General features: G+C 52.5%; 1 protein-coding gene across 1 annotated transcript in view; it reads left to right on the top strand.

Moving 5' to 3' along the window:
* Positions 1 to 7,418: 7,418 nt before the first annotated feature.
* Positions 7,419 to 12,463, top strand: part of LOC132833934 (nectin-1-like) — a 32,864-nt gene continuing 27,819 nt past the window's right edge. Inside the window, exons 1-2 of the mRNA XM_060852613.1 lie at positions 7,419 to 7,583; positions 12,089 to 12,427. Of these exons, the coding sequence (XP_060708596.1) occupies positions 7,535 to 7,583; positions 12,089 to 12,427 (388 nt within the window). The 5' untranslated portion in view covers positions 7,419 to 7,534. The remainder of the gene's footprint in view (positions 7,584 to 12,088; positions 12,428 to 12,463) is intronic.

Below are 12,463 nucleotides of genomic sequence, written 5' to 3'. Positions count from 1 at the left end.
GTGTGTACCATCCCCTCCCTCCCCACACTGACGCTCAATAACCGCAGTATGTTCCGTTCCCTCCCTCACACGCCGATATTCAGTAACAGCAGTGTGCTCCATCCCCTCCCTCCCCCCACCGACGCACAGTAACAGCAGTGTGTACCATCCACTCCCTTCCCCCCCTCACCGACACTCAGTAACAGCAGTGTGTACCATCCCCTCCCTCCCACCACCGACGCTCAGCAACAGCAATGTGTTCAAAGTTTGGGAGAAGATTTGTAGCTCGGATGCTCGTTGTTGTTGCTTGTCATCTGAGTGTACGGCTACTAGGGATAGCTGGTCGTGTCGTTCCTTGGCTAGTTGGTGTTCATGGATGCGGGTTGTTAGCTGTCTTCCTGTTTGTCCTATGTAATGTTTTGTGCAGTCCTTGCATGGGAATTTATACACTACGTTGGTTTTGCTCATGTTGGGTATCGGGTCCTTTGTCCCGGTGAGTTGTTGTCTGAGAGAGGCTGTTGGTTTGTGTGCTGTTATGAGTCCCAGTGGATGATGGTACAAAGAACACCGAATGGAGAATTCACCATGAAGGTATACAGAAAAGCCACACATACAGACCAAGTCCTGAACTATGAAAGCAACCACCCCAACACACAGAAACGAAGTCGCATCAGGACATTATTCAAAATGGCCACAACACACTGCAGCACACCTGAACTACAAAAAGAGGAAGAAGAACACCTATACAAAGTATTTAACAAAAACGGATATCCGCGCAATTTCATCAACAGATGCCTCAGGGAAAGACAACGGAACGAGGACATGCGCAACCCAAAGGACTAGCCACACTCCCATACATCAGGAGCATTTCCGAACTGATAGCCAGGCTACTGCGACCACTAGGACTCATAACAGCACACAAACCAACAGCCACTCTCAGACAACAACTCACCAGGACAAAGGACCCGATACCCAGCATGAGCAAAACCAACGTAGTGCACAAAATCCCATGCAAGGACTGCACAAAACACTACATAGGACAAACAGGAAGACAGCTAACAACCCGCATCCATGAACACCAACTAGTCACGAAACGACACGACCAGCTATCCCTAGTAGCCGTACACTCAGATGACAAACAACATGAATTCGCCTGGGACAACACCACTATTATAGGACAGGCCAAACAGGGAACAGCCAGGGAATTCCTAGAAGCATGGCACTCATCCACAGATTCTATCAACAGACACATCGACCGAGACCCTATATACCGGCACAGCAACTGCCAACCGGAAGCGGCAGATTCAAACCAGTATAAATGCCGGAGGAAACATCACAGAAGCGCTTCACAGGAGGCTCCCAAGCACTGAGGATGGCACCTAGAAAGGGGATGAAACATTTACAAGAAAAACTCCTAGGTCGGCGAACAGAACCACAACAACAGTAGTTTGTACCATCCCCATCCCCCCCAACCACAAAAGTTCTGTAACAGCAGTGTGTACCATCGCCTCCCTCCCCACACTGACGCTCAATAACCGCAGTATGTTCCGTTCCCTCCCTCACACGCCGACATTCAGTAACAGCAGTGTGCTCCATCCCCTCCCTCCCCCCACCGACGCACAGTAGCAGCAGTGTGTACCATCCCCTCCCTCCCACCCTCACCGACACTCAGTAACAGCAGTGTGTACCATCCCCTCCTCCCCTCAGTAACAGCAGTGTGCACCATCACCTCCCTCCCCCCAACCCCCCCAGTAACAGCAGTGTGTACCATCCCCTCCCTCCTCCCCCCCTCAGTAACAGCAGTGTGTTCCATTCCCTCCCCCCCTCAGTAACAGCAGTGTGCACCATCCCCTCCCTCTCCCCACCCCCCCTCAGTAACAGCAGTGTGTACCATCCCCTCCCTCCCCCCACCCCCCCTCAGTAACAGCAGTATGTACCATCCCCTCCCTCCCCCCCACCCCCCCAGTAGCAACAGTGTGTACCATCCCCTCCCTCCCCCCACCCCCCTCAGTTACAGCAGTGTGTCCCATCCCCTCCCCCCACCCCCCTCAGTAACAGCAGTGTGTACCATCCCCTCCCTCCCCCCACGCCCCCTCAGTAACAGCAGTGTGTACCATCCCCTCCCTCCCCCCCACCCCCCTCAGTAACAGCAGTGTGTACCATCCCCTCCCTCGCCCCCTCAGTAACAGCAGTGTGTACCATCCCCTCCCTCCTCCCCCCCTCAGTAACAGCAGTGTGTACCATCCCCTCCCTCCCCCCCCCCCCCCCAGTAGCAACAGTGTGTACCATCCCCTCACTCCCCCACCCCCCTCAGTAACAGCAGTGTGTACCATCCCCTCCCCCCCACCCCCCCTCAGTAACAGCAATGTGTACCATCCCCTCCCTCTCCCCACCCCCCTCAGTAACAGCAGTGTGTACCATCCCCTCCCTCCCCCCACCCCCCCCTCAGTAACAGCAGTGTGTACCATCCCCTCCCTCCCCCCCCCAGTAACAGCAGTGTGTACCATCCCCTCCCCACCGCCCCCCCTCAGTAACAGCAGTGTTGTACCAGCTACAAGACCCACTGCAGAAACTCACCAAAGACCCTCAGGCAGCACCTTCCAAACCCATGGCCCCTTCCATCTGGAAGGACAAGGGGCAGCAGGTCCATGGGAACCCCACCCCCCTGCAAGTTCCCCTCCCCTCACCATCCCGACTTGGAAATATATCGGCCGTTCCTTCCTGGGTCAGAATCCTGCGATTCCCTCCCTCAGGGACATTGTGGGTCTACCCTACAGCACATGGACTGCAGGGGGTCAAGGAGGCAGCTCACCCCCACCTTCTCAAGGGGGGCAACTAGGGACAGGGGGGTGATAAATACTGGGCCCAGCCAGCACATGACACCCCCTCCTTATGAGTGAATAAGAATAATTGCTAGCCTTGTGTCTCGTGCGCTCACTTCCAACTTGAAAGCAAGATCTCCTCCGTTCTCTGTAAATGGAAGTTTATTGTGTCGTTGAGGGTTAGTTCTGGCTGACAGACTCTCTTCCTATTTTCTCTTGTCTGTCGACAGCGCAGCCACGCAGCATGGGAGAGACCCTTCGGCCCATCGGGTTAGCACTGACCCATCAACAGCAAGCCCTCTTGCCTGCTCTAGCCCCATCACCTTGAATGTTATGACTTTCCCAAGTAGTCATCCATGTGCTTTTCAAATGTTGTGAAGTTTCCCACCTCAACTAACCCTCCCCACCACCCCCACCCCCAGGCAGTTCATTCCAAACCCATACACCCCTACCCCCTGGGTGAAAATGCCCCTCCTCAAATCCCCTCTCAATTTCCTGCCCGTCATTTCTAAGTGATGCATCCCCACCACACCCCCCAACCTTGTCATTGACCCTGTGAGTAAGAGGCTCAGCAACTTCATTTTCCCCCACCCCCTCCTCCCTAGGGAGGCATGGTGGCTCAGTGGTTTGCACTGCCGTCACAGAACGCCTGGGACCCGGGTTCGATTCCCGTCTCGGGGTAATTCTCTGTCTGGAGTTTGCACATTCTGCCCGTGTCTGTGTGGGTTTCCTCTGGGTGCTCCGGTTTCCTCCCACAATTCAAAGATGTGCAGGTTAGGGTGGATTGGCCATGCTAAATTGTCCCATAGTGCCCAGGGATGTGCAGGTTAGGGTGGATTGGCCATGGGAAATTGTCCCATAGTGTCCAGGGATGTGCAGGTTAGGGTGGATTGGCCATGGGAAATTGTCCCATAGTGCCCAGGGATGTGCAGGTTAGGGTGGATTGGCCATGCTAAATTGCCCATAGTGCCCAGGGATGTGCAGGTTAGGGTGGATTGGCCATGGGAAATTGTCCCATAGTGTCCAGGGATGTGCAGGTTAGGGTGGATTGGCCATGGGAAATTGTCCCATAGTGCCCAGGGATGTGCAGGTTAGGGTGGATTGGCTATGGGAAATTGTCCCATAGTGCCCAGGGATGTGCAGGTTAGGGTGGATTGGCCATGGGAAATTGTCCCATAGTGTCCAGGGATGTGCAGGTTAGGGTGGACTGGCCATGGGAAATTGTCCCATAGTGTCCAGGGATGTGCAGGTTAGGGTGGATTGGCCATGGGAAATTGTCCCATAGTGTCCAGGGATGTGCAGCTTAGGGTGGATTGGCCATGGGAAATTGTCCCATAGTGCCCAGGGATGTGCAGGTTAGGGTGGATTGGCTATGGGAAATTGTCCCATAGTGCCCAGGGATGTGCAGGTTAGGGTGGATTGGCCATGGGAAATTGTCCCATAGTGCCCAGGGATGTGCAGGTTAGGGTGGATTGGCCATGGGAAATTGTCCCATAGTGTCCAGGGATTTGCAGGTTAGGGTGGATTGGCCATGGGAAATTGTCCCATAGTGTCCAGGGATGTGCAGGTTAGGGTGGATTGGCCATGCTAAATTGTCCCCTAGTGTCCAGGGATGTGCAGGTTAGGGTGGATTGGCCATGCTAAATTGCCCATAGTGCCCAGGGATGTGCAGGTTAGGGTGGATTGGCCATGGGAAATTGTCCCATAGTGTCCAGGGATGTGCAGGTTTGGGTGGATTGGCCATGGGAAATTGTCCCATAGTGCCCTGGGATGTGCAGGTTAGGGTGGATTGGCCATGGGAAATTGTCCCATAGTGCCCAGGGATGTACAGGTTAGGTGAATTGGTCATGCTAAATTGCCCATAGTGTTAGGTGAAGGGGTAAATGTAGGGGAATGGGTCTGGGTGGGTTGCTCTTCGGAGGGTCGGTGTGGACTTGTTGGGCCGAATGGCCTGTTTACACACTGTAAGTAATCTCATCTAATCTAAATTGCCCATGGTGTTAGGTGCATTAGTCGGAGGGGAATGAGTCTGTGTCGGTTCCCCTTCAGAGGTTCGGTGTGTGTTTTTGGGACAAATGGCCCATTTACACGTTGTAGAGAATCTAATCTAATCTGTCCATGCCCTGCATAACCGTCTACACCTCTGTCAGGTCTCCCCTCAACCTCCGCTTCACAGATCTTTTCCCTGGGGTGGGGGGAGTCCAGAACTAGAGGGCATAGCTTTAGGGCGAGAGGGGAAAGATATAAAAGGGACCTAAGGCGCAACATTTTCACCCAGAGGGTGGTACATGTATGGAATGAGCTGCCAGGGGATGTGGTGGACGCTGGTACAATTGCAACATTTAAAAGGCATCTGGATGGGTATATGAATAGGAAGGGTTTGGTGAGATATGGGCCAAGTGCTGGCTAATGGGACTGGATTAATTTAGGATCATCTGGTCAGCATGGACGAGTTGGGCCGAATGGTCTTTTTCTGTGCTGTGCATCTCTGTGACTCTATTCTCTGTTCCAGAGGGAACAGCCTGCTCTTCCCTAGACTCCCCCTCCATCGCTGAACTGCTCCATCCCAGGGCAACTTCCTGGTCTGCCTCCCTCTGTACCAGTGCAGCCCCTGTCCTTCTCGGGGCCCAGAACTGCACACACCAGGATTGGAAGTGTCCCTGAGGACCACAGTAAGGCTATCTCGTCAGAGAGAGAGAGAGAGAGAGAGGATTGCTGGTGTTTTGACCTGACAGCGACCATTCCTCAGGCCAGGGTGAGGTTGAGAATGGCGAGACTGTCATGTTAAGCCTCAGACCTTTTCCCCTACAAAGTCCAGTCCAGCTCCAGCCTCTCCTCCCTGCTCTCAGGATCTACACTCCAGTTGATAAAGGCAAGCTTCCTGAACCACCCTATTAACCTGCGCTACCACCTTTAAGAATCTATGGACAACCCCCCCCCCCCCCCCCCCCCCAGTATTCCTCGGAGCTTCCCAGTGCCCTATCACTCATTGAGCATTCCCTTGTCGTGATGCCTCTCAGAGTGATAGAGGTGTACAACATAAAAACAGACCCTCCGGACTAACCCATCAGTGGGGGGAGGGAGGGAGGGGATGGTACACACTGCTGTTACTGAGCGTCAGTGGGGGGAGGGAGGGGATGGTACACACTGCTGTTACTGAGCGTCAGTGGGGGGAGGGAGGGGATGGTACACACTGCTGTTACTGAGCGTCAGTGGGGGGAGGGAGGGGATGTTTGTGGGTGTGGGGCCAATCCAGCTGGGGGCTGCTTTGTCCCTGGATGGTGTGGAGCTTCTCGAGTGTTGTTGGAGCTGCCCCCATCCAGGGGCAAGTGGGGAGTATTCCTTCCCCCTCCTGCCTTGGGCCTTGTCGGTGGTGGGACAGGCTTTGGGGAGTCAGGATATCTCACCTAATCTAGTCCCACCTATCAGCATCCCTCCAAACCCTTCCTATTCATATACCCAACACATGCCTCTTAAATGCTGTCATTGTACCAGCCTCCACCACTTCCTCCGGCAGCTCATTCCATACACGGGCCACCCTCTGTATGAAAATGTTGCCCCTCAGGTCCCTTTTATATCTTTCCCCTCTCACCCTAAACCTATGCCCCTCTAGTTCTGGACTCTCCCACCCCAGGGGGAAGAGACCTTGTCTATTTACCCTATCCATGCCCCTCATGATTTTATAAACCTCTATAAGGTCACCCCTCAGCCTCCGACGCTCCAGGGAAAACAGCCCCAGCCTGTTCAGCCTCTCCCTGTAGCTCAGATCCTCCAACCCTGGCAACATCCTTGTAAATCTTTTCTGAACCTTTTCAAGTTTCACAATGTCTTGATACTGGTGCAAGACCCCAACTGAACGCAAGATTGCGGACGTCGCCCGTACCACTCTCCAGAGACCATCAACTCACATTTATCAGGATTTAATTACAGTTGCTCAGTGATTAGATTCATCCTGGCAACTGGATGATGGGATCAAAATGGGATGTCAGGTCGCAATCCCAGCACAACGTAAAACAGCAGATCGCAATCCCAGCACAACGTAAACAACAGCAGATTGTATTCCCAGCATGACGTAAACAACAGCAGATTGTAATCCCAGCACAACGTAAACAACAGCAGATTATATTCCCAGCACAACGTAAAACACCAGCAGATCGCATTCCCAGCAGAAAGTAAAACAACAGCAGATTACAATCCCAGCACAACGTAACCAACAGCAGATTGCAATCCCAGCACAATGTAACCAACAGCAGATTGCAATCCCAGCACAATGTAAAACAACAGCAGATTGTATTCCCAGCACAACGTAAACAACAGCAGATTGCAATCCCAGCACAACGTAAAACAACAGCAGATTGTATTCCCAGCACAACGTAAACAACAGCAGATTGCAATCCCAACACAACGTAAACAACAGCAGATTGCAATCCCAACACAAAGTAAAACAACAGCAGATTGTAATCCCAGCACAAAGTAAACAGCAGCAGATTATATTCCCAGCACAAAGTAGAACTATAGCAGATTGCAATCCCAGCACAATTTATATACTAAGGAACCTCTTCCCCATATCATTTGCTATTTCAAGTCACTTCTGCTTTCCTTTGCAAACACAAGAGGTTATACATGATTTGTCAGAGAGAGGCAGTCTGCTTGGTTTGGGAACGAGTGCTTTATTGTCAGGAGGGTCAGGTTCTGTTTGACAAAGACCCACAGACAGGAATTCTCAGTGCGGGATGCCATTAATGATTTGGATGATAACTGCGTACATCACGCTAATCTCTGGTATGTTTGCAAGCTTTAGCACTCGACTTTGAGAGATGTTTTCTGCCAGCCTTCTGCTTTCAAACCAAGCCCACGCTTCCTATATCCTGATGCAGAATATTGGATAATTTTTGACATTGACCAGAGACTGGGCTGGCAATATTCCCGTTTATTCCACACCCCGAGTGATCGAGAACTGCTGCCATCCATGTGGTGGGGTGACACCCACAGTGCTGCGAGGGTAGGAGTTGCAGGATTCTGACCGAGCGACACTGAAGGCTGATATATTCCTAAATCAGGATTGTGAGGGGAGGGGAACTTGCAGGGGGGTGGGGTTCCCATGTACCTGCTGCCCCTTGTCCTTCCAGATGGAAGGGGCCGTGGGTTTGGAAGGTGCTGCCTGAGGGTCTTTGGTGAGTTTCTGCAGTGGGTCTTGTAGCTGGTACACACTGCTGTTACTGAGGGGGGTGGGGGAGGGAGGGGATGGTACACACTGCTGTTAATGAGGGGGGGTGGGGGGAGGGAGGGGATGGTACACACTGCTGTTACTGAGGGGGGTGGGGGGAGGGAGGGGATGGTACACACTGCTGTTACTGAGGGGGGTGGGGGGGTAGGGGATGGTACACACTGCTGTTACTGAGTGGGGGGAGGGGAGGGAGGGGATGGTACACACTGCTGTTACTGAGCGTCGGTGGGGGGAGGGAGGGGTTGGTACACAATGCAGTTACTGAGCGTCGGTGGGGGGAGGGAGGAGTTGGTACACACAGCTGTTACTGAGGGGGGGTGGGGGGAGGGAGGGATGGTACACACTGCTGTATCTGAGCGTCAGTGGAGGGAGGGGATGGTACACACTGCTGTTACTGAGGGGAGATGGGGGGAGGGAGGGGATGGTACACACTGCTGTTACTGAGGGGAAGTGGGGGAGGGAGGGGATGGTACACACTGCTGTTACTGAGGGGGGTGGGGGGAGGGAGGGGATGGTACACACTGCTGTTACTGAGGGGTGTGGGGGGAGGGAGGGGATGGTACACACTGCTGTTACTGAGCGTCGGTGGGGGGAGGGAGCAGATTGTACACACTGCTGTTACTGAGCGTCGGTGGGGGAGGGAGGGGATAGTACACACTGCTGTTACTGAGGGGGGGTGGGGGAGGGAGGGGATGGTACATACTGCTGTTACTGTGCGTCAGTGGAGGGAGGGAGGGGATGGTACACACTGCTGTTACTGAGGGGGGGTGGGGGAGGGAGGGGATGGTACACACTGCTGTTACTGTGCGTCAGTGGAGGGAGGGAGGGGATGGTACACACTGCTGTTACTGAACGTCAGTGGGGGGAGGGAGGGGATGTTTGTGGCTGTGGGGCCAATCCAGCCGGGGGCTGCTTTGTCCCTGGATGGTGTCGATCTTCTTGAGTGTTGTTGGAGCTGCCCCCACCCAGGGGCAAGTGGGGAGTATTCCCTCCCCCTCCTGCCTTGGACCTTGTCGATGGTGGGACAGGCTTTGGGGGTGCGGGTCAGGAGGGGAGTTACTCGCTGCAGGATTCCCAGCCTCTGACCTGCTCTTATAACAAGTAACATCACCGCAGTCCTCGAGATTCGATGGGCTGCTCTTTCATTTACGAGCTGTGAGTGTTTAATCCTATGGTCCTATTGAGATATTAAAACTGACATACAAACGTGAGTGAGTGCTGGAAATCTCTCTGTGGTGGGAGCCTTACGATTTACACGGCCCTGTCATATTTCCTTCTATCTAAAATCCGTCATTCCTAGGATCATTCTCGGAATTCATCCCAGTGGCGGGATGGTCAGTAACCAGAGGAACGCAGATGAGATAGAATGAGGAAGAGGCACCAAGATGTGGGGGTGGAAGGGGGATGTTCTGAGAGACAGCGAGATGTGATGATCTGGGCGGGGGTGCTGCCTGAAAGGTTTCTGGGAGATCGTTTCACAGCTAGTGTGTAGAAGAGGGGAGCCTTCGATGGAAACAGTCTGGGGGTGCGGGGACGAAGGGGAGGGGGATATTGAGTGATGGATTCCCTGCTTGGTGAAAAGTCCCCTCACTCACAAACCTTCGAGTCATAGCATCCTATTGCGCAAACACAGCTCCTTCGGCCCGAACTGGTCCATGCTATCCAAAATTAGCCTTTGCTAATCTCCATTTCCCCTGCACTTGGCCCACATCCTTCAGAGCTGAAAATGTGCTGCTGGAAAAGCGCAGCAAGTCAGGCAGCATCCAAGGAGCAGCAGATTCGAAGCCCTGCCCGAAACGTCAAATCTCCTGCTCCTTGGATGCTGCCTGACCTGCTGCGCTTTTCCAGCAACACATTTTCAGCTCTGATCTCCAGCATCTGCAGACCTCACTTTCTCCTCCCATATCCTCCTAATCCTTCTCTATCCAGGTATCTGTCCAAGTGCCTGTAAAACGTTGTTGATGTACCCGCCTCAACCCTTTCTGCTGGCAGCTCATTCCATATGCGTACCATCCTCTGGGTAAAAACGTTGTCCCTCAGGCTCCCTTTTATTCTTTCCCCCCTCTGACCTTAAACTGATGCCCTCTAATCCACGATTCCCCAACCCTGGGGAAAAGACTGAGTGTGTTCACCCTATCCACGCCTCTCATGATCTTCTACACCTCTATAAGGTCCCCCCTCAGTCTCCTACGCTCTAAGGAAAACACTCCTAGCTTGTCCAATCTCTCCCTATAACTCAGACCGTTGAGTCCTGACAACAACTTATTCCGCATTCCTTCCAGTTTAATAACATCCTTCCTGTAGCAAATATTTGCCATTGAGTGTGAATGTCTCTGGGACCTCTGGGGGTTACGAAGGGGCAGTTATTTTGTGAGTATCTCACATTGGGTTAAAACATCAGCTTCTCTCCATAAGCAGTCTTATCTTTCTGTCTTCACAATATTAATCCACTGCCGCACTGAAGTGTCAAGTCTTCTCAAATGCAACATTAGTTCCTCTTTCAGTGGAGAGGCGAGATGAACTTTGTAAGTTTTTTTTTAGGAACGGTGATCTGGACAGGAAATCTGCCAGCGTTTCCTCACACCAGCAGAATGTGAAAGGAAATGATTCATGTTAACTTGTGAGAGGCGCTACAGAATATGGGGCACTGCGCTCGGTTAGCTATATCTGCAATAGTATCTGAGGTGCTCTCCCATCCTCCCCGGCCACTCCCCTGAATGCTCCCAAATCCGCATGGCACATTTTGGGCGGCACGGTGGCACAGTGGTTAGCACTGCTGCCGCACAGTGCCTGAGACCCGGGTTCAATTCTCGACTCAGGCAACTGACTGTGTGGAGTTTGTACGTTCTCCCCGTGTCTGTGTGGGTTTCCTCCGGGTGCTCCGGTTTCCTCCCACAGTCATAAAGATGTACGGGTCAGGTGAATTGGCCATGCTAAATTGCCCGTAGTGTTAGGTAAGGGGTTAATGTAGGGGTATGTGTGGGTTGTGCTTCGGCGGGTCGGTGTGGACTTGTTGGGCCGAAGGGCCTGTTTCCACACTGTAAGTAATCTAATCTAATTCTGCTGGGGTCTCGTCTTCATTATGTGGCAGCCGATGTCTCCAATCCTCCTGAGACTCTGGTTGGAGATGTTGCTTCCTTGCTGGTGAAGTAGAGGGTTCAGAAACCAAGAAAATGGGAGCAGGAGAAGGCCATTCGGCCCTTCGAACCTGCTCCACATTCCATTGGATACGGTTGATCATCCATCTCAGTGCCAGCTCTCCCCTCCTTCCCCCATATCCTGTGTTCCCTTTAGCCCTAAGAACTCCATCCAACTCTTCCTAAACCGTCCCATGTTGTAGCCTCAAACACCTTCTGTGGTAGAGAATTCCAGAGACTCACGACTATGGGTCCCCCCTCATGGGAGAGTTCTAGGAGCAGAGGGCACAGTCTCTGAACAAAAAGAGGAGCCAATTTCAGACTGAGACAGGGAGGGATTTTTTTTAGATTAGATTAGATTACTTACAGTGTGGAAACAGGCCCTTTGGCCCAACAAGTCCACACCGACCCGCTGAAGCGCAACCCACCCATACCCCTACATTTACCCCTTACTTAACACTACAGGCAATTTAGCATGGCCAATTCACCTGACCCGCACATCTTTGGACTGTGGGAGGAAACCGGAGCACCCGGAGGAAACCCACACAGACACGGGGAGAATGTGCAAACTCCACACAGTCAGTCGCCTGAGTCGGGAGAGTTGTGAGCCTCTGTCACAGACAACTGTGGGGGAGGCAGAGTCCTTCTGTATACTTAAATGTGAGATAGATCAATCCCTGATCAGTCGGGGAATCAAGGATTACAGGCAAAAGGCAAGAATGTGGACTTCAGGAATGTTGGCTAGGCCTTGATCCTGTTGAATAACAGCAGGCCTGAGGGGCTGAACGGCCTTCGTTGTTACTATTTCTTATACATTTTGGATTTTGTGTTTTGTTCAGACTCTGTATCTCTGACTCACTTTGAGGATATGTCCGTCTTCCAATGTCTTTCCCAAATGTGACTTTTCCTGTTGCCTTTCCTAGTTCCAACTTGCGTCGTTGGAAACAAGGTCTTCCTCACGGCTCTTGTTGGGACCGAGGTACTGATCCCGTGCCAGCTGACACCAGAGAGGGGGAGGTTTACACTACTTTCCTGGGAAAAAGACCATCAGGAGAAGCCCATCGCTGTGTATAGCCCGAGGCTTGGGCTTACTGTCCCAAATGAAAACTATTCCGGACGGATAGAGTTGAGAAACCAATCTGTCCAGGATGGATCAATCCGAATAAAAGCGTTGGAAGTGCAGGATGAGGGGAATTATACATGTGATCTTGCAATATTCCCTCAAGGAAAACTGAGAAAAACTGTCCATTTAACGATTCTAGGTAAGTACCCTACATGGACTCACGGTTCATGTTGGC

The sequence above is a fragment of the Hemiscyllium ocellatum genome, chromosome 38 (genome assembly GCF_020745735.1).
Source record: "Hemiscyllium ocellatum isolate sHemOce1 chromosome 38, sHemOce1.pat.X.cur, whole genome shotgun sequence".
Lineage (NCBI taxonomy): Eukaryota > Metazoa > Chordata > Chondrichthyes > Orectolobiformes > Hemiscylliidae > Hemiscyllium > Hemiscyllium ocellatum.
Note: the sequence above shows the minus strand (reverse complement) of the source record. Positions and strands in the feature narration are given on the sequence as shown.